A 26,229-nucleotide genomic window follows, 5' to 3' on the forward strand; every position below is an offset into this window, starting at 1 on the left:
ATTCAAAAAATTGAATTTCAAAAGGAAATTGCATCGGATTGGTAAATTTTGTATAATTTGATTGAAGACTTTTGAGATGCCATGAGTGTCAAGTTTTGCATGGAAAAGTCATTTTGCAAGAAATCAAGCCAATCAATACCAAAAAAATGAAAGTTTCAGTCATACGAGTGATTCAGAAACGTTATAAAAAAGGATCGGGTTTTGCACTCGGATCGGGTAAAGCACCCACTGAATATTTGAACAAATGAAAAAAACCTTCATTAATTGACATATTTATTTTTTGACGAAAAATTTAGATGTGCATCTTTAAAAAAATACAATAACCATTTTTTCACACCTCGTAAAATTTTATTTTTTGAAAAACATACCAATTTCATAAAAAATTATTCTTTTGAAAAATATAAAGGGTTATGATCAAAAAAGAAAACTGAACTGAATGTCAACGAACACGCAAACAGTGAAATTTTGCACTTTCAAGGAGGGGAACATTTCATTAAATCTGAATATTAATGATTGGATGAAAGGAGTTTTGCGAGGGCTTGCGGACAAATACGATGTTGATGCGCGTGATTTGTATTTCACTCAAAAGCAAAAGATTGTTTCTGACGATGCGACAGTTCGAGATGTTCTTAGAGTATGAATCAATTTTTTTGTTTTCAACTTCTCTTTCTTGTCATTCTTTTCGTTATTAACAGAATACTGGAGAAACAATTTATTTAGTGAAGCGAAGATCTTCAGCTGGAGCGGCGGGCACAGCCACTGAAAATGAAGAGCTCTTGCCAAGGGTTGAAGAAAATATTTCGCCAGAGCTGCGCAGCTCAAAGCAGTTTGCTGTTCGCGTGACTGTTTGCAACAACGAAATGAAAGGAAAAGTGGTTGTGGTGGAAAATGTGAGGCCAGGTACAACGATTGACGAGTTTGCTGAAAGAGCATTAGAGGCCTTGAATATTCCTGTTGGATGGATTTCAATTGTTTCAGAAACGGGCACGAAGTGTTCAGGAATATGGAGAAGAGGGCGTTTCGAACGATGGAAAAATTCAGAAGAAAAATATGTATCAAAGCTGACGTACTGCGGGCAAAGTGGATTGTGCTGCCTCGTTTATCAGTTGATTACAGCTAATTACTTGTCGGAACAGGCTTCTTCATCGACGCCTTCCTCATCCGCTCCATCCTCCAGCTCAAACTCATCAAATGTCGGAACAGAGGCTGCTGAGCAAAATGGATCTCAAACGCTTACGCTGCAGATCGATTATGGCCAAGGAAATAAACTGTTCATTGAAGCAGAAAAGGAGATGTTTGTGGAAGAGCTGAAGAAGATATTGGAACCGGAAGTGGGAATTTGTGCAGATAAGATGACGCTCGTTGGGGGAGGGACGAAAATGGACAATGATAGGAAGATTTCTTCATTCGGACTTAAAGAGGAAGATAGGCTTTGTGCACATGAAGAAAGAGAAGAAACGTTTCAAATTAGCATCATAGGTCTTTCAGAAAAATCACTTCAAATGGATGTTAATTCAGAGATGACCATTGAAGAGTTGAAAGAAAGGATATACGAACATTATAGCACGCACCCAAATGAACAGAGGCTGATTTTTGCTGGAAAGCAGTTGGAGGATTACCGTACACTATCTTCCTATAAAATTCAATATGGTTCAATTATCCATCTTGTTTTGAGGTTACGCGGAGGAGGGAGCTGTCCATCGCATGCATTTGTGGATGTGACGAACACGGATGCATTGGTGGAGAGGTCGTTCAGCAACACAGCTCCACCGTGGCGTATTGTGGGAAGTGGTATTAACATCGAAGGAATATGCGAGAATGAGGGATGTCCTGCATTCAAGAAACAGGTAATCTGCCGATGGGGAATGAAGACATTTGATTTGCATGGGAGCAAGCCGTTCTGTCCGTGCTGCCTGAAGCAGATTGTGCCTCTGAAGCCGGGATTCTACGATTGCAGATGGCGGATTTCATCTGTGAAAGAGGATGGGACAAGGATGCAAATGCCATGGAAGAAGGCGGGGAATGAAAAGTATACGACATACGACGAGAAGGAAGCCGGAACAGCAAAGTTTCTTTTGCTGCAGATTGAGGCATTCCCCAGAGGGAGAGTTGTGAAGCATCCAACACTGCCATATGATGTGGCTGTGCCGGAGGTGTGTGGAATTTGCCACAAAGAACAGGACGAATACTCGGTTCAAATATACAAATGTGGACACTCATTCCATCGCAACTGCGGGAGTGACTGGGAAGAGACTGTTGGAGAGTGCCCAATTTGCCAGATGAAAATGAAGGATCAGCCAGCTCTATCTGCCTGATTCGATATCTGAGAATAAATCATGAAAGATTCAAAATTTTGATAAATTGAATTTTTTTTTTTCTTTTTCCTGGATGGAAAGCATTCAAACATTGTGGTTATTACTATTTATTACTGAATGCTTGCTTTGTTTTGTTGATTTTAATATAATTTTATTAAATTTGGTTTTGTTAAAGTTCAGATTGATTTGATTTGATTTGATTGAGAGAGAAAATGGTTGTTTCGCTTCTTTCTCTTTCAATAATAGAGAAGGATAAAGAAATAAAAGATTTCTCGATAAATAAAATGCTTGCGATTTTATTTTTAATTTTTTTAATTTTTTTGTGAGGTTTTATTGGATGATTTTCTGTTTTGTTTTCTGTTGTGTTATTTTTTATAAATCTATTGCGAATTTTTTATTAACATTTGCTCACTTGAAGAACTGATAAGAATGGAAGAGGAGCTTGTTTCTTTTGAGAGAAATCGATAATGCTGAAAACTTCCAAAAAAGTTATGAGCAATGATTTGAAAAGCAATCATTTGCGAAGCAAAGCAAGTGCAAACATTCTGGAGAGCAAAAATTATCGAATCGAAGTGACTGAAAAGAATGATTAATAAGTTTTGTCTGCGCAAGTCTAATTTTTCTTTTGAAAAGTCGACTTTGCCATCTTCTCATTCAACAAAATTGAAGAAAGATTCAAAAAAATTAAACAAAGGCAAGTCATTGATGAAAGAAGTTATTTCGATATCAAAGAATATTTGTTCGAGAAGAACGAAAAAATGAACTAGCTTTAATTGTGGATAAAGAGGAATGGAAAACAGAAATAAAAGTTGAACTCAACATGCTCATTTTATGGAGCAAGTGGTTGATTTGGACAGAGGAAGGGAAGAAAAAACAAATGGTTTTTTCATTTTCATTTTCTTTATCCTTTTACTTTCCTTTCAATTTTTTTTTTTTTTTTTTTTCGTATAATATTTTTGTTTTTGTTCTGAAAAAAAAATCAATTGATTCATGTGATTTTCTGACTTTTTATGTGTATATAAAATTGTTATATTAAAGTTGTTCGCTGATTTTTTTATAATGTGTGAGTTTTTTCAATAAAAAATTGATCTTGATAAAACCATAAACTTATGCCTTTTTGAATAGAATGAAAAAATTCTCAAAAAAGAAAGACAATTTCGCATACACACGAATATGCAGAGTTTTGCATTGTTTTTTTCATTTCATTTTTTAATTTTGCCTTTATGATATGTTTGTGTCACAAATGAAAATGTTTCACAATTAATCTATCCACATCTAAAAAATATGAACATTGTTCTTCTTTTATAAAATTTGTTATTTACTCAAATTTATGTGTGTAATCAGGACAGTGAAATTGTATCAGTTAAAAATGAATGTAAGCTTTTTAATAACTGTTTTTTAAAAAATCAATGAAATACCATCTTTGAATAATATTTTAAAGATACTGAAAAGTTAAAGGAGATTTGTAAAAAATTTCAGTGTGAATACTATTTTTTTGATTAGTTTTTTTTTGAAAGAATATCTTTTCTTTTCTTTTTTTATTAATTCAGTTCGCGCTCACCAAAGATGGATGATCTTCGAACGGATTCGAAAGTGGCCCTTGAACTATTGAAGAAGTTTTTTGGAAAAATGGAAACGGTCCCATCGGAAATACTGAATGATTTGTTGGAATATGGATCATGCATCTTCAAAATTGGAGACGATGATGTCATAAGAACATATGGAATAGTTCTTGAGATGCTTACAAATCCATTTTCGTATTCAAAGGAATTTCGCGAGCTTAAAGAAGTGGAGACAGAACAAAAAGCTGACAATAATAAGAGACAAACGAATGGAAAAAAAAATATAGATTCAGAAAAGGTTGCTCAGTCTGATTTTCTGACATCACCCTTGCTCAAGCAAATTGCAAGTAAGCGCAGTTTAATTCCTGCTGTAGTAGAGCGCATTCACACTTCAGAAAACGACGAGACGCTTTCTGTTCTTTCGAGGTTTCTTCTGAATGTTGTGCAAATGAATGACTCGAGCGAGGCAATCAGGCTGATTGGGCAGCATGTGCTGGATGGGCTGGACGACATCCTCATCCGATGTCAGAATGCAGATGGCCTTTCATATGCAATTGATGCTCTTTGCTTGATGGATCATGCTGTGAAGAAACACATTTCCCGCACGGGTTATAACTACGATGATGCATTTGACAGATACGGATTTCAAGGTGTGCTTATGGAAATCATTGTGGGAAATAGGAAAAGAGGAATTGTTAAGGAGGTGGAAGGCAAAAAGATGACTAGATACAATCTTCACAATATTTTGGAAAATGCTGAAATTGAAAAAGAAGAAAAAGAGGATGTTGAAGACAATGAAGAAGAAAACAAAGAAACAAAATTGAAAGCAAAAAAGCCAAAAAAAAGAACAAAAAGTGCAGAAAGAACAGGAAATAATTCGAAAACACGAATTGGAAAAGCAGAAAAGAAGCTTCCTGCCAAACAAGAAAGCAGCACGAAGCGCAAACGACAAGCAAAGAAGGATGAGAAAAAGAAACAAAACGAGTTGACCGAAGCAAATTCTGCAACTGCATCGAATGCATCATCTTCTTTCAATCTATCCGAAACTTCTTTGACTGATTTTGTTCCTCGAAACACAGAAATTATTCCGATTTCTGTGAGACTGGAAGCCCTGCTGGCTGCAAATGAATTGGGATGTCCAGCGATTTCGGAATGGCAAGTGGATAACATGTTTTATGTTCTTGCAGACAGTTTGGAGCTGGATGATGGGGAGGAAGAAGAATATGAGAGAATAAAGCAGAAGGAGTTGGTTGCAACAGAAGAGGATGAAGGAAAGACAGAAGAAAAAGAAGATGGCGGGCTATTTCTCAAATATGCAAAAGTGGACTTCACAGAATGCGATTACCAGAATAAATATCAGCAAATAAGAAAGGCCCTAATTGCCATGATTGAGTTCTTGATGGTCAGTTGTTTGCGCTTGTACAGTTTTCATTCTATTTTTGTAATTTTTAATTCAATGCAATTTCTATATTTTCTCTTTTGCTCTTTATGATTTCCTTTCTTGATCGTTATTTTCAAAATTGGCTTGCATTTGTGGAACATCTTCATTCGTACTGGGAATTTGTAAAACTGTTGCATTTTTGTGGATCTTCCGTTGATTGCTCCAATAATCATAAATGTTTGATTGCCACGTATTCAGTGCGGCATTACGAAAAGCCTTTGCCAGAGTCGATTGTTATGAAAGCTTCTGCAGCATTAATACGACTGATAAAGTATGCTTTTTCGAATCTCTTTCTTTCTTTCTTTCTTTCTTTCTTTCTTTCTTTCTTTCTTTCTTTCTTTCTTTCTTTCTTTCTTTTTCGATGCAATTTTTATTTATCTTCTGACAAACAAACAATAATTGATTCGCGATTGCATTTTATTGGAACATTTAATCTCCTTTTGTTTTGGAAACTGAATTCTTCACAAACTTACATGTAAATGCATTTGTCGAATGGATTATTCACAATATGTTTGCTTTCCAACTCGATGTTTCTGGAAAATATTTTGTATTTTTTTCAGATTTCCACATCGAGCATTCGAACATAATGGATGGGTCTGCATATCTGAGTTGTTGAAGCATTCGGGCACTTTGTGCGAGAATTTGATTCCAATGCTTGGAAGCGAGCTGGAAGCAGAACTGGACTTCATTGAGCAGGAAATGAAAGATACCATCGAAAAAGATGCAGAGAAAAGAGAAAAGGAATATGAAAGATTCTTTGATCCAAAGAGAGGTTGCAATATCCCTGATCAATTAACCGCGATTCTGCGCTATACGAAACCTCGCCTTTGTGATTATGTCAGCTGGGTTGAGTTTGAACATGCCTGCGAAAAGTACAACGAATTGGGTTATTTCGACAACTTTGATTTCACATCGAGCATATCCAGTTTATCTGATGTGAATGTGATTCAAATCATGTTCAATGTCGAATTTTTCATTTTCACTCCATACAAATTCCACAAGTCTATTTCGTCACAGCGCTTCCATTACATTTGCTCGTGTTTGGCCATTATTACTCTGAGCAAACCAGGCTTAGCCGACAAAATTGTTCTTTGCAGCATATTCCCACGGCTGATGGAGAAGATTGAAGCCCCGTTTCCGCTTGATGCTCCGATAACAATTGCAGACATGCGAAGTAACGTTCTCGTTCCCCAATCTCTCGAATCCGCTCAAATCAATGCTGAGTTTTTGGTGGTTGCAGTTTTAACATCTGTTGTGAAGGAACTGCCGTATGTCTTTGAGATTGGTTATGTCTCCCGGATGCTCAAGTGGATGGCATCAAAAGGCGCTATGCAGAGAGAGATGTTTTGGATAGCAATCAAAGTACTCCGTGAAAAATGTACCGCGTTTTCTCTCTCTTCTCGGCTGAACAGACTTGAGATGATTGGACCGTTCAATACAGCTCTTGCAGAGAGGAATGCATTCATCGAAGAACATGCGGACAATCCGTGGGGTGCTCCTCATGTCCCCACCTGGGACAATATTTCGCAGCTTGACGATGTTGTTTGCCTGCCTCCGGATCTCAGCAATGCAAACAGCTATCGATGTGCAAACACCATGATTGTCCCGTTTGTTAGCATGGACGAAGAAATAACTGAGGTTGAAAAGGGAGATGACACAGGGACACTCCTTCTTTGGCTTCTGGATGATGCGATTGAAGAGTCTGGAATACGCGATGTGGTTGAGGCAGCAATGGCGCATGAGAATTTGCAATTGTTCTGGATGCTGCCGAGGGTTGCCCCGAAACTTAGCAAAAATCACTCAAATTTGATGTATTTATGTTATAGCCACTCTTACAACGATCTTCCTAAACCATTTGCAGCTCCTTCTGATATTATTAGAAAGGGTATCAAGATTCAGAGTCAAATATCTTCCATTATTTCTCAATAGTCTGCATATTTGCATCCGGATGTTACTGAATTTACTGCTTTATTTTTTAAAGGATATATGGAATGTTGGAGGCATTTGAACATATTTCTTCTTGCTAATCTGTAATTTGCGCTTTGATAAATAATAATTTGAAAATACGAGTTTCAAAATAATCAAAAGAAAGTTTTTTTTTAGTTTTTTGATAATTGTTATCGGTAATTTTTTTTCTTTTTGAAGTAATCCATTTATTTCTTTTTAAACATTATTTTTGTTAAAATACTTTTCACTAAAATGTTTCGATTCCATTTTAAAAAAAATTCTTTCCATACAAAAACAAAGAAAAAGGGAATGAGAATCATCAATCATACAAATGAAAATAATCAATCGGAAAAAAAAATTTTTTTTCACACAAATATATATCACTTTTTTGGTTATGAAGACAAAGAGAAAGAAGAAGATGCAGATGATGGAGACGAGGAACATGAGGAAGAAAAGGAAGCAGTTGGAGAAGCAAAGGAAGTTGATGAATATGAGCCACTGGTCGATGAAGATGAAATCGACGTTGGAGAATCTGATCTGCCGGAAGAGGAAGAACAAGTACAAGACGGTGAAGAAGAGTCCATCTCTCCATTTCCACCCTCTCTGCTTGCCTCTTCTTCTTCTGTCTCCTTGCCATTCTCCTTTTCATTCTCCTTCTCCTTCTCCTTCTCTCTCCTGCCTCCTGGAAGCATCTCTCCCTTAACTGTGACCACCTGACGCACTAATGGCGACAGAGGAGCCAAAGAGCCCGAAAGCATAGGCAGCAAAGATGCTGATGATGAAGACGAATTCGTCGGCGAATATTTCTTCTGCAACAGTGTCGGAGAAAGCAGCACCGACGACCCGCTCACAGGAAACGCCTGCGAATAGCGTGTTGTCGAGTTCATGTACTCCGAATTTTGTGAGTGCAGCACAGATGCAGATGCAGATGCAGAAGCTGTTGCGATTGCTGAGACTGACGCCGATGCTGATGCAGACACAGCCAAAGTAGCTGATGACGAAGAAGGCAACGACGCAGCAGAAGGAGACACCGATGAGACTGTCATCCCCTGTGCACATGCCAATGCAGAGGCAGAGGCAGGGGCAGAGGCAGAGGCAGAGGCAGAGGCAGAGGCAGAGGCAGAGGCAGAGGCAGAGGCAGAGGCAGAGGCAGAGGCAGAGGCAGGGGCAGAGGCAGGGGCAGAGGCAGGGGCAGAGGCAGAGGCAGAGGCAGAGGCAGAGGCAGAGGCAGAGGCAGAGGCAGAGGCAGAGGCAGAGGCAGAGGCAGAGGCAGAGGCAGAGGCAGAGGCAGAGGCAGAGGCAGAGGCAGAGGCAGAAGCAGAGGTAGGTGCAGTTGCTGTTGCTGTTGCCGTTGTTGTGAATGTTGATGTGTGGGTGTGTGAAGAGGTGCGCGTGGGAGAGGAAGAGGAAGAGGAAGAGGAAGAGGAAGAGGAAGAGGAAGAGGAAGAGGAAGAGGAAGAGGAAGAGGAAGAGGAAGAGGAAGAGGAAGAGGAAGAGGAATAAGACGCAGCCACAAGAAGAGGAGAGAGAGGCGGTGCATGTGGCGGAAGGGGAGGTGGAGAAAATGAAAGGGGTTGGTCAGCAAGCTCAGGAGTTTCCGAGCAGCCTGGCAAAGGATTGTCTGAAGCAGAAAGATGCGCATTCTGTTGTTGAAGCAACCGAAGTGGCAAAGAAGAGGAGGAAGAGGAGGAAGAATTAGACAACAATAGCGTTGCGCTTTTGACCAAACCAGGCCCATCCCCTTCGCGTCCGATGTCTGTCTCTGCTTTGGCTTCTGCATCTGTCTCTGCCCCTGTTTCTGCTGCTAGCGTGCTCACAAACTGTGGGTTGTCCTTCGGAAAAGGAGAGGGCGGAAGAGATTCCTTCTCAAACCGATGCTCGCTCGCAAACAGCTGCTCCGCAGGCACAATTATGCTCATCCGCTTTGCTTTGTTCCTGGGGGAACAAGATGACGCAGCCGTCTCAGTTCCATATGAACGCTCATCAGAGCAGTTGTGCCTGCGGTGCTCCCTGTTGACTCCCTCTGAATGATGATGATGACGATGATGGTTAGACGGCAATTGTGGCTGCTGCCGAGATTGTTGTTGAGATTGTTGCTGCAGCATTTGCTGGGACTTGTGGCACTGTTTGCTGCCTTGATTGCTGTGATAGCTGTGGTGTTGGTGATGATGGTGATGATGACGATGATGCAATTGATGTGGATGACAGTCTTGATGAGCGCGTGCATGTTCATTGCCTGTGTTCATTTTCGTCTTTGACTTCAATTTCTCTTTCTGTGGTGATGGACCTGTTCCAGTTTCTGTTTCATGTCGCTGTTGCGTTGCTTTCAGAGCGCGTTGTTCGCATGAACAAGTCGAAGAAGAAGATGAAGATGATGAAGATGATGAAGATGATGAAGATGATGAAGATGATGATGATGATGAGGAGGAGGAGGAGAAGGCAAAGGGAGAAAGCAAGATTCCATCACCTTCTTCATGACCCATCTCCTTTCCTTCCTCATCGCATTCTTCCCTTCCATCATCAACAACCTCATTGACAGCCTCATCATCCCTTTCATCTTCCTCTTCTCTTTCACATTCTCTTGCTCCCTCATCCAACTTGTTCCCGCACCCCTGATCAGGCATCGTCGTCTCCATCGTCGTCTCCATCGCCATTGGTATCGGAATTGGCATCGGAATCGTTGCAGTCGTTGCCTTCTGCTCGTCCTGTCTCAGAGTATTCAGCGAATGTGTCACAGTCTGCTGCAGAGACTCCAACCGCGGGATCGAAATCTGTGCCACGCTGTACGACTCCACAGGCCCAGATGCCCCGCCACTTTGCGCATCGCGCTCATGCAGCACAACTGCAGACTGCTCTTCCTCCGCCTTGCACCTCCCGCTCCTGCACTTGGCAGACCCCGGAAGCGTCGATTCCAACGAGGAATCGTCTGAACATGCAGCTGTGATCGAGGTGAGGGTGGTGGATGTGTTGGTAACAGAAGTCGTGGTCGTGTTAATGTTGGCAGCATTGCTTGATGCTGCTGTGGATGTTGATGTGGAGGAAGCCAGAGAATGCTTGGAAGCAAAAGAAGAAGAAGAAGAAGAGGAAGAAGAGGAAGAAGAGGAAAAAGAGGAAGAAGAAGAAGAAGAAGAAGAAGAGGAAGAAGAGGAAGAAGAGGAAGAATGGCGAAGAGGAGAAGGTTTTATGAGTTGAGAAGAAGTGGAAGAAGAAGAAGAAGAGGAGGAGGAGGAGGAAGAGGAAGAGGAAGAAGAAAATGAAGAAGAGGTTGAAGGAGATGAAGAGCAGATGAATGAGAATGAAATGATATGACTGAAATGTGGCTGATTTGTAATCTTCAACAATCGATGCTCAAAGGTCAATAATACATTCACCAATTTGAAGAAGTGGAGAGAAATCATAACCTTATCCAGAAGAGAATGAAGAATGAAGAGGAAGACAAAGAATTTGAAAATCTCTATTTTTTCTTTTCTCCCCTGATGTTTGCGATGACATTGAAGATAATCTCGAAGAAGAAATCGCCTTTCTTTCTCAATTGGCAGACTTTCAGAAAAAGAAATAAAAATGAAAGATGCTCTTTGTTCTGTCTGTTTACCAATAGATATCTTGTTGAGTGTTTCGATGATGTTGCTTTCTTTTTGTTTCGCGCTGATAACGAAACCTGAAACAACTTTGGCTGGCAAATGGCTTTTCCATTGAAAAGATGAATTCCCTTTCAATTGCAAGAGAAACCATTTCTTTGTGAAATAAAAAGGTCATTCTGTTTTGCTTGTTTTGCATGTCTTATCTCCTCTTGTTTGATGAAAATATCAAGCCTTTGCTGATGATGACAGCCACTTTCCTTCTCAAAAATCTCTGAGGTGCATTTCTCCAACATTTGCTCCAAATGCAATCTGAGAATTAGTTATTAACCTTTTGACATAATCCAACGAATTGAATGCCCATTTGGTTCTTATATTTTGTTCCCTCAATAGTTTTGAAAATTCCAAAACTTACTTGTGTTTTCTCTCGTTGAATAATTTCATCAAAATAGTCAGTTTCCTTCTCCATCATACCATCTGGAATGCATTTCCTGTTCAATAAAATATTATTTGCCATTTTCTGTGTATTCAGAGGGGAATAAAAAAACTCGAATCATCAACAAGTTTGTAGGGAAAAAAAAAAGCAAACATCAAATCGATTTTTTATCGAAAATGGATGTCCAACAGTTCCTGTGTCATCCAATTCGAAAAATGACATCTCTGAAAGTGTATAAAATTCTTGCTGAAACATCTCCATCCTGTCAATCGATGCAATTCATCCATGCAACTCAGAGTTAGGACAATCACTCATCAATCTCAGAAAATGGAACAGTGTTTCGATATTATCAATAACCTGTTTCTAAGATGTGTGCGTTGCTGAATACTGAAAATTCGAGCAACAAATTGGTTGTATTTCAACACATAAATTGTGTTAAGTTTCGGATAAATCATCATCTTTCAAAAAAACAAAATTATTCATGGTTGAATACAAATTCAATAATTATCAAAGAAGATATAGAAAAATATTTAATAAGTTTGCAAAAGATATCTTTTCCATTGAATTTCGATTGAGAAACCCTTATTTTCAAAAAACATTGTCAGCGCCCATAATATATTCTTTGTTCTTCACAGATCGATTGAATAATTTTAAAAACATTGTTCTGAGTTTCTCATTCGTTTCATACAAATCCAAAACGCAAGCAAAATGGGAAACGAGTTTTCTTTTGCAATTTTAAAGAAAAATGTTCGAGATTTAACAAAAGCAATGGAATGGATAGAAGAAAAGAAGACCGAACCACCTAAAAAATTGAGACATGATGTGACGCTAACCGATAGCGAGGGAGATACAATGGCCATGTGGTGGATTTTTCATGTAAAGACAGAGCCACCGGAATGGATGAGGCATAGCAATACACTCACAGACAATTTGGGATGGACAATGGCCATGTGGTGGATTATTTTAGTAAAAGAAGAACCGCCTGAATGGATGAGACATAGCATCACTCTCAAAGACAATATGGGATGGACTATGGCCATGTGGTGGATTGGCGAAATCAAGACAGATCCGCCTGAATGGATGAGACATGGTGTGACGCTGTCAGACAAGTTAGGGGACACTATGGCCATGCAATGGATTGATGAAATCAAAACAGATCCTCCGGAATGGATGAGACATGGAATTACTCTTGCTGATAAGGAATGTTTGACGATGGCCATGCACTGGATAAAAAATGTTAAAAAAGAACCTCCAGAATGGATGAGACACGGCAATACTATTAGCAACAAATATGGGAAAACAATGTCCATGCTTTGGATCGTGTATGTTAAAACAGATCCGCCTGAATGGATGAGGCACGACATCATGCTTGGAGATAAAGATGGGAAAACAATGGCCATGTGGTGGATTGAAAAAGTCAAAACTGATCCGCCGGAGTGGATGAGGCATGAAGCAACATTCACTGACAAAGATGGGAGGATGATGATCGATTACTGGAAAATGTTTGCGAAGGGAGAACCACCAAGTTGGTTGAGTCTCGACTATTCACTGTGTGACAAGGATGGAAGAACAGCAGCCATGCGCCATATCATCGAGAAAAAAGAAGAGCCGCCAAAGTGGATGAGGCACAGAAGCACGCTTTGTGACAAAGATGGAAAGACAATGGCGATGCACTGGATCAAAAATGTGGAGACAGATCCACCAGAATGGATGAGGCACAGTGCCTCGCTTGCGGATAAAGAAGGAAATTCATTGACCAGGATATGGATTAAGAAATTAGAGAGAAAGCCACCAGAATGGATGAAATATGACAAATCACTTGGAGATAAGAAAGGAATAACAGATGCTATGTGGTGGATATCTGAAAAAGAAACTGAGCCTCCAATCTGGATGAGACATGACATCACACTTGGTGACAGAGAAGGAATGACAATGGCGATGCACTGGATTTCCTGTGTTAAAACAGAACCACCGATGTGGACGAGGCATACCAATTCACTAATAGATATTCATGGGCGGACAATGGAAGTGATATGGAAAGATATAGTGGAAACTGATCCACCAAAATGGATGAAAAATTGATTTCACATTTATTCCTGTTTTAAATGGTGATGATATTTTCTTCGTTTTTTTTAATTACTATTCTTTTGTATATCTCATATTTTCTATTCTTCTTTTTTTTCCAAATGTGTATCATTGATCACATCTTATTTTTTAAGAAACTTTTGATCAATCGAAATAGAGTTTTCACACTTCAGATAAAATTAATTCTTCTCTTTCTACATTAATAAAAATCATTGTTGATTTTTTTATTGATTATTAAAGTTAATCATATGAATTAAAAAATATTTTTCTTTCATTAAAAATAACTCAATACATAAAATGAAGAGAACAGAAACAAAGAATCAATAATTAATTACAAAATGAAAAAAAGGAAAACAATACTTTTCAATTTGAAATGATATTTCAAATATCAAAAATCCATTTATTGTCTATTTTTCTGATAATCTTTTTTCTTATGTGAAGTTTTTATTTATTCATTGATAAAAAATGTCTTAATTTATTTTTGAGAAAAAAAAAATGAATTCAAAACAAATCTGATTTTTCTTCTTTTTCCATTTGTCTTTAATGTTGAAGCATTCAATGTGATAAATATCAAAACACTTTCACAAACATTTTTGATTGAGTCACAATTTCATCTGGCAAAAATGAACTGCTATATTTTGTTTGAAAAGTCGAAAATGTTCCAATTTCAAATTCAAAGAATTTTGATAGAACGCAGAGAGACAGGTTTGCTCCAAGATAATGAGTACAAAATCCATTATTTGGGTGGTTTGAGTGAGAACTTCGCCCTATCCCAAATGACGTGGAAAAAAGGGCGAGATAAAAATACAAAACAATAACATTGAAAATTAAGAAATAAAATAATGCATTGTCCGCTTCACTTCACCACCGACTTCGCCTTTTCGCCTTGGTCACGAAGACCAGAGGGTAGGGGACATTGCCCCTCGGAGCTCTCACCTGCAGGCTGTGCGGGGATCCGGTGAGGCGAGTATTCTTGGAGCAGAAAGAAAAACCACTCTCGCTTTCGCGAGGAGTGGTAAAGAAAACTGCGTGCACTATGGTCTGCTTCCCGCTCTTATGTTGATCCAGCAGAGCAAACCCTATCATCGAGCATTGTATAAACCGATCTGCCTCTTCTGTGTAAAGACCAATCGTTATCGTGTTAGATAGAGAGCTTTTGATTAAACTTGTTTATTAGTTCTATTTGTATCTTTCCAGGCTCTCGGCGTTCACTAATCACTTCGGGCGTTTGATCTCCTTTTCTCTCTTTCTATATCTCGCCCTTTTTTCTAGCCATCTCCACCCACACTTCTGGCTCCCCCTCGCACCACTCCGCCTATCGTCTCTCCATCCGCATTCCTATTATCTTAGAGCAAACCTGTCTCACTGCGTTTTTATTAATTCGCAATAAAGCGAATCAACAAACGCAAGGAGCAGGTTTGCTCCTCGATAATGAGTCTCGAAATCCCTTTTATCTCCGTATGTGTGATCTTAAACCCCTTTCCTAGCACACTCTAGTGCGGAGGATGAGTTGATAGCGTGTGTGTTGTGGTGCGGACCTCCTGCTCTACACCCGCTCCCTCTTGGGATATCTTTGAGGAGACATCTGTCTGACCCTTGCCTCCTCAGTGTTATCTTCTATCTGTCCTATTCTTCTTCCGTAACGCTTCTTCCGATCTTTGCCTCTCTTCTTCAGTGGAGTTGTGTCCTTCTCTTCAGTTAGCTCGTTGACGCAACTGGGGATTATGGAGTGTGTCTTCTGACGACTCGGTTGACTGTGTGTGGAGCTTCGTGACTGAGCTGTTTCACTTTGCTTTCCTTCTTCACACAGTTATTTCTTTCTTCCTCTTGATCGCTTTCTCGTAAGTTTCTTCCCTTCTTCCGATCCCGCTTTGGGTAATTCATCAGTGCGATCTTTCGTATCTGCATCTACTATCTCCAGCGTCCCTTCCTTCGTATCTCCGCTCTTATCTGGCTTATAATCTTCTCCCCTCTGGTGTGCTGATCCACCGATTGTCTCCAGGATCAACTTCGTGTCCTGCACTAGAAACACGGTGTAATATTCCTGGGCCACTCTTGAACCCGGCGCCCATCTCGGATACGCATTGATTGCTTTCCAGCCCGCTCCTTCTCGTCTTTCGAAGTGTGAAATCACTGCGTGTCTTATCGAGTACTCTGTAAATGTGTCGGGTATTACGTTCTCTCTCAGAATAGCCGTTAACTCTTTAATAATTCTCTTCAAATTAACAATCCGGCCCTCTTCTACGTCAAACCACACATGTTTATCCTTAAGAATCGTCTTTGAATAATCCATCAAACGTTGGAGCGCCTCACCTGCATCAATGCGTGGATTGGGGTGTTTCCGTTCTGTAACTTTGATAACCTCACCTCCCGACGTCTTGGTTCGTAGTTGTGTCTGGATAGAGTTATCTTTGAAAATCGTTGTCTCTCTTCTCATTCTTTCCAGCTCTGCTAACCTTTAAGCACCAATAATCATGGTCAGGGTGAGAGCTCTCCTCTGGAGGATTTGTAGGTCAGTCGCATCATAGGTTGTTTCAGCCCATTTAGCAATAATTGCAAGATCCCACATTGATTTGTATCGTTTGCCCCTTCTTGGCTTATCCCCCACATAAGTCTTTAGAAATATTTCAATGTCCTTTCGATCAATCTTGGTCTCCCTAAAAAGATTAATGGAATCCAGTTCTTTCCGTACTGTCTGATGAATCACTCCACTTGAGAGGTTCGTATTCGAAAGTGTTTCAGTGAACTCTGTAATAATCCATTTTGCATCTTAGTTTGTGAGGGGTTCAGTGTCATCCATGCTTTCTTCATCTAGGTATTGCTTAAATCTTCTCACAGCTCTCCACGTATCTCTTTCGCTCTTTTGATTTCCAAATGTTGCTGCTGCTGTGTCCTTCACTCCAACTTATTCTCCCCATGTGAGGAAGAGGTCCCTTCCTGGGATATTTTCGTCTCCAGTATAATGCTTATTACATCTCCTGGGGGTAGTTTCCAGCCTTCCATTCTCATCTTCGCTCCCGGAATCATACACTCCTGAAAGGTCCCCAGCGTTTTTATCAAATGCCCAGGCTGCAGTAGCGGGGTCCAGGTCCGCCCCCGCCAGGCTGGCAGAATCAGAATTGTTAGTTCCCTCTGAGCTTCGTTCATCTTCTCTTTCAGTGTCCGTCCAATGCTTCTCAGGAACGGATGGACTAGTACTATCTCGTTTTCTGGTGTTTCTTTCTCTCTCTTCCCTCCCAGAGAGGATAGTCTCCAAGTACTCCCACAGGGCACCAACGCAATCTGTTCAAAAATTGTATCTGGTATTCTCGGTGCGATTGTTTGTAATATCTTTGAGACTTTCTCCCCCTTCAGTGCATAGTCCGGCTTTTTTGCCATCCGGCTGAGTGCATCTGCTTCCGTGTTCTGCTCTCCCGGGAGATGTTCCGTTTGTATTGTTATGTCCAGGTTGTTCTGTTTCTTCTCTAATGCTCTCAGTGTTGGAATGGGCGATGGCGCTCCCCTCTTCTTCTGTATCGTCCATCTCGTGGACATGTTGTCTGTCCTCAGACGAATATGATCTATCTTCTGTTGTTGCAGCCATGCTCCCTTTCTCTCTAGTGTCCTCAACACTGCTCTGGACTCCTTTTCGTTTATCGCTAAAGCATACTCCTGGGGGGTCCAACTTCCGTGGACATATATCTTCTCCTCTTTGTTCTCCCTCGGTATTGTTAATGCTGCACCCCATCCCAGCTCTGAAGCGTACGTCGTTAGTACTGCTGGTCTGTTCCTTCTCTTCAGACTCCTTGGTCTGTTCTCTTGGAGAATCTTTCTCCAATGTGTTAATTCTCCCAACAACATTGGGTTGGCTATTTCCGTTCCCTTCCAGCCTCCGCGGGCTATTGCCTGCCTCAGCACGTATTGCATGCGCTTCATCCACAAGCTCGCTGGTGGGTATTGTAACCTCACAAAATTCAGTCTCCCGAGGAGTGCTGCAAGATCTTTTGTCCTTTGTCTCTTCCTTTCCTTAGCATATCCAATCGAGGTTCGCACATCCTCCAGGAGCAGCACTCTTTTCCTCTCCTGGAGCGTCACTTCCATCTTCTCAGAATTCCACAACCATCCAGAAACTCCACGCTCCATGCGGGCTCAAAATTCAGCTTCTCCTCCAACAGAATCCAGCCCAGATTCCTCAGGAACTGGGCTATCTGCTGCGAGATCGATCTCAATGCATCCCTGTTTGAATGCATGAGGATAATGTCGTCCAGATATATTACGAGCTTTACCTTCCACTTCTCTCTAATTTTAGACACTGCCCGTCTCATTATCTTCGTGAATACTCAAAGTTCGTCCTTCTCTCCAAATGGAATCCCCACGTAAGCGTAGCATTAACTTTGAAAGCTTAAGCACAGATAGGGAATGAATTGTTCGTCCACTTTGACATATTGGTATGCACTCGATATGTCAAGAGTGGTCATCCAGTCGTTTTTCTCCAGGAGTTCCACAACTGTCTCCTGGGAATCCATCTTGAAGTGTTTTCCCTGCACTTCTTCGTTAAGAGCCCTGCAATCCAAGATCTTTCTCCACTTTCCATTTTTCTTTATTGCCATGAATGTCGGGTTGAACCACTTCACCTCCGACTCCTGCATAGGCTTCACCACTCCGTCCTTCAATTCCTCCTCCAAGAGGGATTAATAAATGTTCTTCATCTCCTTCTTCCCCCGAAAATCCTGTCTGTGTTTTCTCTCCTCGAGTGCGATTGTGGAGTGGGGACTCATCCATCGAGCTCTTATACCACGGCTCACTAGTTTGTCTCCCCCAATCTTCTTCCACTCGTTCAGTCTGTTCACCAGTCTCCCAGGAAGTGGTTCCCTCGGTGGTCCCCTCGCTATACTCCCATTCACTTCTGGAGCCTTGTGTCCAGACTGCATCTGTGTACACCCTTCTCCTTCGAGAATATCAACAATAGCTATCTTCGAGCCCACCTCAAGGGCGCTCCCAATTGGGGACTCAATAACAATCCCAGAAGCTCTCCAAACTATTTTCTCGTTCCTCCTCTCGCTCATCTGTCCAATCACTCGGAGATATGCGGAGTCTTCTTCTGTTCTCGTTGCCTCGTGTCGCACCTCTTCTCTCGGTCTCTCCATCACACAATCCCCTGTGGCTTCTCGTTCTCTCTCCTTTCTTTGGTCTGACGAGTTCAGAGTCTCTCCGAAATTCACATATTGTTTCTGTTCTTCCTTCTCTGATCGCGTCTCGCCCGGAGCAACGGTTTCTCGTTGAGTATTCATTTCGCTGTAATTTTGTTCACTCTCCCCTCTCTCTGTCTCGCGGCAAAGCTCGGCTCTCTCTTCTCTCTCTACTCTTCCGACCAATTGTTGGCTCCGATTGTTGGTTCCATAGTTGTCCCCCCTTGGGTCCTTGGGGGAGCTGGTGGCAATGGTCCCGCAATGGGGACTGTCTTTCCCGTGATGGTTGGGAGTAACTGAGCCTGGAACTGTAACGTTCTCTTCTTTCCCCCAAAGTCCGTAAAGCTCCTGCCGTATCCCCTTCTCTGGAGCTGCCTGAATACGAATCCTTGGGTGCTCCTTCCTGAACTCTATCTTCTCGTAAGTCCACTTCTGGTGGTTGCAAGGAAGAAACCTGCTGAGGAGTCTGCAGATGCACCATTTCTTTTGCATCTTCCTCTGCTAAAAAAAGCTGATGCTCTCCACCAACTTTTTAAGATTCTCTGGCTCATCTTTGGAAGTTCCCCCTTAAAGGAAACCATTCACGATCTCCCAACCCGATTGGGGTATAACCTTTAGTAGGTTTATTCTGCTGATACAGTCGGAGATAAGCGCATAGGCGCAAAACAATCCTCTCAGTCGTTCCTTATCCTCTTCCATGAGGTGCGCTTTCTCAAGTTCCTTCACTGTTAGGGCTGCGATTTCTTTTGCAGCTTCAAACCCCGATTCGAGAGTTGGTTGGAGCAGTTCAATAACCCGGACAGCTTCTGGAAAGACATTTCTTCCTTCAGCAGTGACCCCCGTCACCGCTAAGGCATTCCAGGTCTCATTCGTATGTCTGGTGAAAAAATTCTTTTCCGTCTCTGGAATAAATGTATTTAGGATATCGTTGTTTATCCTTATCGATTCGGCATGGCAAAACTCCATAAATCTCTTCAGTTCACCCACCTGTCTCCTGGGCGTCAGCCATTCATCTGGGAAAATTCCCACAAAGTCCATTGATCCTTCTTCGTCATCACGCTCTTCTGTCCTCTCAAAATCACTATCGTTGTCCTCTTCATCGTTCAACATCTTCCTTTGGCTAAGTGTACTACGGACCCTCAACGGCTGTTAGTGTTTCTTCTTCGTGATCATCTCTGAATAATCTGATTCAGACTCCGACTTGCTCGATCTCGATCGTGATCTCCTTCTTGGTCGCTCTCTCTTTTCCTTTTTCATTGGTAACATTTCTATTATTCTAGATCGACTTGGCCCTACTCAGCTCATTGACACTTCATCAATACAATTCTCCACTCTCTTCAGTCTCTTATCCAGATCAATTGCCTTCTCTTCGCTGTTACTGTTTTCCAATTGAATAGGATCTCACGACATATCTGCTGAGGACAATGGTGTGTAAAACAGGTTTGAGTGTAAGTTAAGTTTGATCATAAGCCACAAGTCCTTTTCTAACAAAACTCATTATTGAGGAGTAAACCTTCTCCTTGAGTTGGTATATTCGCTTTATTGCAAATTTATGGAAAAATGTGATTTTGATGAACAAGAACTCCAGCTGGATTGATAATAATCAATCCATTGGAGATGGGATTATATTTCAAATCCAAAAAAATGGTTTGATTTTTTTATTTCATTCATTTTTCTTTAATCGTGTGGTTTCAATGAATACAGATTGGTCATGAACAGGAATGATGTTTAAAGAAACCTTCTTCACATTTCGCAAAAGATCCTAAAGTTTTGAGATTATCAATTGTTTGCATTGCATTCGACGATGATATTCGTGACTTCTGCCATCTGTCTTGAATGTTGCATAGCCTGACAATGCTTGACATGATCTTGAAAGAAAGATGAAGAAATTTGCTTTTGCATATTTATTGAGAATGTTTTGCAGAGGCAAATCTTTCATCAGAGATGATGAGCTGGGTGGACATATTCATTCGAAAGATATTCGGCTTTTCATAGGTTAGTGTTTTTATTGGAACCTTTTTTTTTATTGGAACCTTTTTTCTATTTCTTTGTGAAAGATATAATTTTCTGTAAGAAACAAAGATTATTTGCACAAACAATTGTTTTTGTCATCAGTGGATGAACAGATGTTCTTATTTGATTTCGGGGGAACAGTGAAATATGTTAGTGAAATTATCGTATGAAAAAAACATGACAAATTCTTTTTAAAAACAAATTGAATAAACAAAAATTTATTAAAGCAAACACTTCCTATATCATAACTTGAAATGTCTTTTGGCTGCTTCAAATAGATTTTTTTTTGATCATTACCCAAAAAATTGATTAGTTTTTTTAATGATCAAAAAAAAAGCTGAAGAAGGAAAAAGAAAAATGAAAGCAGAAATGGCGTCGATAAACTATCGCATTAATGAAAATAGACTCGAGAGAATGGCGCGAATTCTGATTGACGGAAAAGCCAGGCTTGTGGATGCAACGAACTTCGGTGAATTTTCAAAAAAAACTCTCATCCATGCAGTGAAGGCTGTAAAAAGTGAAAGGGATGTTGCCAAAGTGGGAAGACCGTCATTGCTGCGTAAGGAAAAAAAGGAAATTGTTACAGACGTAATTAAAATTGAAGCAAAGTGTGGAACAAACCTGACAGTGAAGAAAACAAAAGAATTGGTTTGCAAAATATTTTTTTTTCTATTTATTTGTTTCTATTAAGATTGAAAATGCGATAGAAGATGAAGATTCAGAGATTTCAGTTGATGCTTCACCAAAAAAAGAAATTTCAAAATCCGCGGCTTATTCCTTCTTGCGAAATCAACCCGAATTGAAATTACAAAATCCAAAAATTTTGGATTCAAAACGTCTTGCAGCATCTTGTCAAGACGTTTTGAAACCTTGGTACGAAATGCTTGATGATTTGCATTCAAGGTTCAAATACCGAAGGGAGCTAATCTTTAATGTGGATGAAACATCACTGAGATTATCAGATAATTGCCAAAAACTTGTTGCGACATCCTCGGAATCTCCTTCAGCTTATTGTCTAGCACCTTCGAGAGTTCGAAATGCGACGCTTGTGGCTGCTGTTGCCTCAGATGGATTTTCTTTGCCTACAATTGTTCTTTGGCCAAGTTCAAATGTTCCGGAAGAGTTGACTCCTTTACTATCTCCTTCGCTTGATGTGTGGTGCAATACGAACGGTTGGATGAATTTTTCTTTATTCGAACGATACTCTTTGAATGTTCTGCTTCCAGAAATATTTGAAAGAAAGAAAAGGATGAAGTTGATTGAAGAGAGATGTTTGCTATTCGTTGATTCGCACAGCTCTGTTGCAAACCCCATTATTTGGAGAAAATTTATAAAGTCGAATGTGGATGTAATCACATTTGTTCCTCACACAACACATATTTCGGAACCTCTCGACAGGGGTGTGTTTTCTGTTCTTAAATCAGTTTTTGAATTCATCAATAGAAATCCCACAATCTTCAACTACATCTTTCAACAGAATGGATTTAACAGACATCCTTCACCAAGCTCTTCACTCTGCATTCGCACCATCAGTTATTAAGAATGCATTTGATGCAAGTGGTGTTTTGTTTAGATCGTCAGGATCAGTTTTTCGTAAATTACCCAAACACTCTTCATTTCCTTTGCCTTCTTATTCAAATCGTTTTGATTTTTACGGAAAACTGCTCACAAATGAGGATCTCTAAGAAAAGTGGGAAGAAGATATATTTATTCGAACAAGTGCGAAATGTTCCGAAGCCGAAGAAGAAACAGAAAACATTGAAGATACTCTTCCATTAAAGTCAAGGAAGAAAAGAGTTTATCGAAGAATTTTGCATGATGATTTGGAAAATATCGAAGAAGAAAATTCTGCAGATCAAAGTTCAGGAAAAAGAAAAATTCGAAGACTATTTGACCCAAGTTTTGTTTATTTTTGCTAATTGAGTCTGTATTTTTTGAATTTTGTAACTTCAAAAATTTGGTGCCAATAAAAAAATGGTGCCAATAAAAACACTAACCTATTATTTATCATTCATCTTTTTCATATCAAAGAATTGCATGGTTGAGCAGCTATTTTGATGCTTTCATAATACGACTCATTCTGCAGATGAAATATACAGAATTGGATGAAATGTGAATGTCTTTTATAAATAAATGGGATTTGAGTTTGAATTAATAATGGAGAACTTCAAAGTGGAGAAGAGAAATGAGGGAAGATGCAACGATGGATTTGAAAACAAGGAAAAATCCATGTGAAGAAGAAAAGTGGCTTTGAAGAAAGAAGGAGAGAAAGCGATAGAATGGAATTTGAAGGAGGGAAAGGGAGAAAATAAAGAATAAATGAATGAGATGCAGAAGGGAAAAGAGAGAGCAAAGTTGGAATTAGAGGGAAAGATAGAAAAAAAGAAAGAAAGTTCGATTGCAATGAAAGAAAAACTTGGCAAGAAGAAAACAAGATGGCTTTCGAGAAATATAAAGAAAGAAAGGTTAAGAGAAAAAGGGAAGAAGAACAAGAATAGTTCGAAGCCTTCTTCAAGAAAAAAGGAGGAAAATGATCGAATTTATTTCAGACAACAAACACTTTAAAAGATTAACGGAATGGGAGTATTTTCGTGGAGAAAAATAAAAAAAAAATGATAAGAAGAAAAAACATCAAAAAAACAAAACCAAATCTCGGAAAATCAAACGAAGAGGTCATTTTCACCTTGCCACTTATTCCCTGGATGCGTTGCTTGGACATTAACTTATGAGATTTTGAGGATATCAGAAGAAGAAGCGAAAACAGAAGGAAAGGGAGAGAAAGGAAAAGGAGAAAGAAGTTATATTTAATAAGATGATTTGTGCAAAGAGTGACAGGTTTTTGACAGACAAAAGAGAGATGGAAAAAAGATTGAAATGTCAAAGAGGAGGAAGAAAGGATAAAGATGAACGGAGAAGATGAAAAATGAAAAGAAATGAAAATAAAATTGAAAAAAAAAAAGATAAACAAAATGTATTTACATATTTCTTTTAATCAAAAAACATCAAATCACTCTGGAATATATATTTCTTTTTATATTCCATATCATAATCAACATCTTCTTCGATTTATCATCATCGTCTTCTTCTCTTTCTTCTCTCTCTCCTCCTTCTTCCTCTTCTTCTTATTCCACTTCTTCCTCTTCTTTCTCTTTGTTATCTTCTGTTTCTTCTTCAATTTTATTTTTATTTTATAATTTTCATTCTTCAATTACAACATTTATTTCATTTGTTCTTGGTGGTGATTGAGTCTGATGCAAGTTATCCGAGTGTGATAAAGAAAAGGTTATTTTTTCGAAATGAACTTTGAAGATAAAATAAAGAGATAGAAAAAAAAGAAAAAGAAAGAAAGCGTTTTTGGCTGAGAAGCAACAATTGGCCAGTCAATCGCAAAAAGATAGTTATTCTTTATTCCCATTCGCATTCATCTTGCAAATCTTCAATTTGTTCGCAGAATTTGGATTTCTCTTTTTCTAAGAACAGAATTTTTATGGAGTGCAAAAGAAATACTTGCAAAGGAGCTGGCTGAAAGTGAAGTCGTTTCAAAGATCAGAAATGAGGACGTAGCTAACATGTGTGAATCTGTTTGTATCAGTTTTTTTCTCGTGATACAGCTTTGCAAACAAATCTTTAAAGGAAAATTTTCGAATAAAGAAAGAAAAAGTCTTATTTTTTAATTATTTCTTTATTTATTCATTTCATCAAAATAAAGTGGAAATAATAAATAAGATTTATTAAAAAGGTTACAATTTATATTTCCTCCCCACCCCCCCAATAATGTGAAATGATGAAAAAAGGATCAATATCATATGAGCTCCAAAATGAACTGCATCCAATCTCCTCAAACGTTCATAAAATAATCAGAAATATCCAACGATAATTCATAATTATATTTTCTGTTCAGGAAATTCAACGTTTCATGAAAGCTGGTGATGATATCTTCATATCCTTCTTCCTCCAGCTTTTCAAATGTCTCCATTTTTGTTGCTTTTCTTTTCCTTTCATTCATTTTATTTTTCGTCTTTTCTTTCAATCGATTTGAAACATTCGTAAAGAATAGTAAGCATTCATACGCCACATCATCATTCAACGTAGGCCGCTGTATCTCCTCCAAAATAGCATCAATAGCACCACTTTTCATCCAGTCATCAATTTTCACATTTCTATTTTTTGCTGCTCTTCTCAAGGAACAAATGCACTGGCTTCGAATTCCTCTGCAGTTATCCTTCGCTGCTCGAAATACCTGAACAATGCTGCTGAAAAGCCAAATAAATTCTTCATTTCGCAATTGGAATAAGAAAAAGAAAGACTGCAATGTTCGGAGCCATCCAAATAAAATAACCTCTTCTTTCGTTTCTTTTCCTCTCTTCCAATCAATACATATTGTTAGCTCTTCCAATTCTCTTGTTGCCTCTCTTGCAAAATGCAGTTCATTCACAATTACTCTTTCTAAGCTTTTGTCAGTGTCCAATCTGTCTATCAAAAACATCCAAGCAGATTGATAAGCCAATCGTGTCATAGTTCGATGCTCCTGATGATATTTGATGATTTCTTTGATTTCATTCAAATACAGTTCTTGTTCAATTTCCTAATGAAAATACAGAAAAACAAATAAATAACTTCAAAAATGAAATAGAAGTGAACAAACGCGATATTTTCTTATGCAACTCAGTGCCAACAAAGCCATTTCAACTTCTTTTTTGGTTTCCTCGCTTTCTTCTTTCTTCGAGGCAACTTTCAGAAGTGGAGGCATAATCATTGAAAGAAAGTCATATAAAATGAACTCATCATTCAACAAAAGATAGCACTCACAAAGATCAACCAAAAGCTTTTCGTTCTTTTCATCTTTCTTTTCATTTTCTTCAATAATCATCTTTTCAAGTCTTACACGAAATGAATTTTCTTCAAAACTATGTAAAAATAAAAATTTCATTGTTTTGCAATATCCGATGTGTTTCATCAGCAAAATTGCATTTTCTATCGTCAATTTGTTTTCTTCAATCATTTCATCTATTCGACTGAACATTTCTTTTTTGAAAAAGGATTCAAATTCTTCTTCCTCCATTCCATCAAATATTTCATTTATTTCTTCGATTTTCACTTTCTGCTCGCTTTCCGGGCAATGCTCCAGTTCATAAAACAATTCTTCAATAAATTTATTAATGATGGAAAGCGCTGAACACTCAAAAAATAGAAAAATTCACAAACTCGAAAACTTATCTCTGACGAATATGTTCTGGAAAAAATTATCGGATATGCCTTCATAATACATTTCTATTCTGCGTCATATTTGTAAAGATCAATTAAACAAAGTATCATATTTTAAACAAAATAACAAAAACATCAAACATTGTTGATTGTTGAAGAAAAAAATACAAAAGCCAAACTCAATTCCTTTGCTTTGAAACAATCAGAGTTAAAAAAAGAAGCCACAAAGAGAATTAAACAACCAATTGTTTGCAGAATGAAAAAGAATCAAAATTCTTTCTGATCAGATAAACAATAATTCATTTCATGTTTTGGATGGCATTTTTATGAAAAATTGAACAAATTGAGAAATATCCCACATATTTGCGTTGAATAAAAATGAAATATCTATTTCAACATTCAGAGTGGAATAAAGAAGGGGAAATTTGATTCATTTTTTGAATTTTCCAAAAAAGTGACAAAAAAGCAACAGTTTGTTC

At 39.0% G+C, this 26,229-nt stretch overlaps 10 protein-coding genes across 10 annotated transcripts; 4 read left to right on the plus strand and 6 right to left on the minus strand.

Annotated features, from left to right (window-relative positions):
• The first annotated feature begins 410 nt into the window (after positions 1-410).
• MONOS_10800 (putative ubiquitin domain containing protein) lies at positions 411-2,747 on the plus strand. The gene is made up of 2 exons (XM_067863277.1): positions 411-634; positions 696-2,747. The coding sequence occupies exons 1-2, from the start codon at positions 437-439 to the stop codon at positions 2,313-2,315; spliced, it is 1,818 nt and encodes a 605-aa protein (XP_067727584.1). The 5' UTR covers positions 411-436; the 3' UTR covers positions 2,316-2,747.
• A 627-nt stretch (positions 2,748-3,374) lies between these two features.
• MONOS_10801 (uncharacterized protein) lies at positions 3,375-7,576 on the plus strand (the record flags this gene model as incomplete). Its single annotated transcript, XM_067863278.1, has 7 exons — positions 3,375-3,382; positions 3,463-3,505; positions 3,660-3,690; positions 3,757-3,793; positions 3,866-5,286; positions 5,517-5,589; positions 5,879-7,576. The coding sequence occupies 7 exons, from the start codon at positions 3,375-3,377 to the stop codon at positions 7,245-7,247; spliced, it is 2,982 nt and encodes a 993-aa protein (XP_067727585.1). The 3' UTR covers positions 7,248-7,576.
• An 81-nt stretch (positions 7,577-7,657) lies between these two features.
• On the minus strand, positions 7,658-10,663 carry MONOS_10802 (uncharacterized protein; the record flags this gene model as incomplete). Its single annotated transcript, XM_067863279.1, has 1 exon — positions 7,658-10,663. The coding sequence occupies one exon, from the start codon at positions 10,661-10,663 to the stop codon at positions 7,658-7,660; it is 3,006 nt and encodes a 1,001-aa protein (XP_067727586.1).
• Positions 10,664-12,047: 1,384 nt separating this feature from the next.
• MONOS_10803 (uncharacterized protein) lies at positions 12,048-13,534 on the plus strand (the record flags this gene model as incomplete). Its single annotated transcript, XM_067863280.1, has 1 exon — positions 12,048-13,534. The coding sequence occupies one exon, from the start codon at positions 12,048-12,050 to the stop codon at positions 13,359-13,361; it is 1,314 nt and encodes a 437-aa protein (XP_067727587.1). The 3' UTR covers positions 13,362-13,534.
• Positions 13,535-15,174: 1,640 nt separating this feature from the next.
• Positions 15,175-15,801, minus strand: MONOS_10804 (uncharacterized protein; the record flags this gene model as incomplete). Its single annotated transcript, XM_067863281.1, has 1 exon — positions 15,175-15,801. One exon carries the CDS (start codon positions 15,799-15,801, stop codon positions 15,175-15,177), a length of 627 nt encoding a protein of 208 aa, XP_067727588.1.
• A 458-nt stretch (positions 15,802-16,259) lies between these two features.
• Positions 16,260-17,486, minus strand: MONOS_10805 (uncharacterized protein; the record flags this gene model as incomplete). The annotated part of the gene is made up of 1 exon (XM_067863282.1): positions 16,260-17,486. One exon carries the CDS (start codon positions 17,484-17,486, stop codon positions 16,260-16,262), a length of 1,227 nt encoding a protein of 408 aa, XP_067727589.1.
• A 548-nt stretch (positions 17,487-18,034) lies between these two features.
• Positions 18,035-19,024, minus strand: MONOS_10806 (uncharacterized protein; the record flags this gene model as incomplete). Its single annotated transcript, XM_067863283.1, has 1 exon — positions 18,035-19,024. One exon carries the CDS (start codon positions 19,022-19,024, stop codon positions 18,035-18,037), a length of 990 nt encoding a protein of 329 aa, XP_067727590.1.
• Positions 19,025-19,099: 75 nt separating this feature from the next.
• On the minus strand, positions 19,100-19,642 carry MONOS_10807 (uncharacterized protein; the record flags this gene model as incomplete). Its single annotated transcript, XM_067863284.1, has 1 exon — positions 19,100-19,642. One exon carries the CDS (start codon positions 19,640-19,642, stop codon positions 19,100-19,102), a length of 543 nt encoding a protein of 180 aa, XP_067727591.1.
• Positions 19,643-20,959: 1,317 nt separating this feature from the next.
• Positions 20,960-22,230, plus strand: MONOS_10808 (uncharacterized protein; the record flags this gene model as incomplete). Its single annotated transcript, XM_067863285.1, has 3 exons — positions 20,960-21,193; positions 21,237-21,945; positions 21,989-22,230. 3 exons carry the CDS (start codon positions 20,960-20,962, stop codon positions 22,228-22,230), a joined length of 1,185 nt encoding a protein of 394 aa, XP_067727592.1.
• A 2,061-nt stretch (positions 22,231-24,291) lies between these two features.
• On the minus strand, positions 24,292-25,646 carry MONOS_18625 (uncharacterized protein). The gene is made up of 2 exons (XM_067871661.1): positions 25,191-25,646; positions 24,292-25,130 (listed from the first exon to the last, which is right to left on the minus strand). Exons 1-2 carry the CDS (start codon positions 25,605-25,607, stop codon positions 24,384-24,386), a joined length of 1,164 nt encoding a protein of 387 aa, XP_067727593.1. The 5' UTR covers positions 25,608-25,646; the 3' UTR covers positions 24,292-24,383.
• Positions 25,647-26,229: the final 583 nt, after the last annotated feature.

The sequence above is a fragment of the Monocercomonoides exilis genome, assembly GCF_001643675.1.
Source record: "Monocercomonoides exilis strain PA203 chromosome Unknown scaffold22-1379369, whole genome shotgun sequence".
Classification (NCBI taxonomy): domain Eukaryota; phylum Preaxostyla; order Oxymonadida; family Polymastigidae; genus Monocercomonoides; species Monocercomonoides exilis.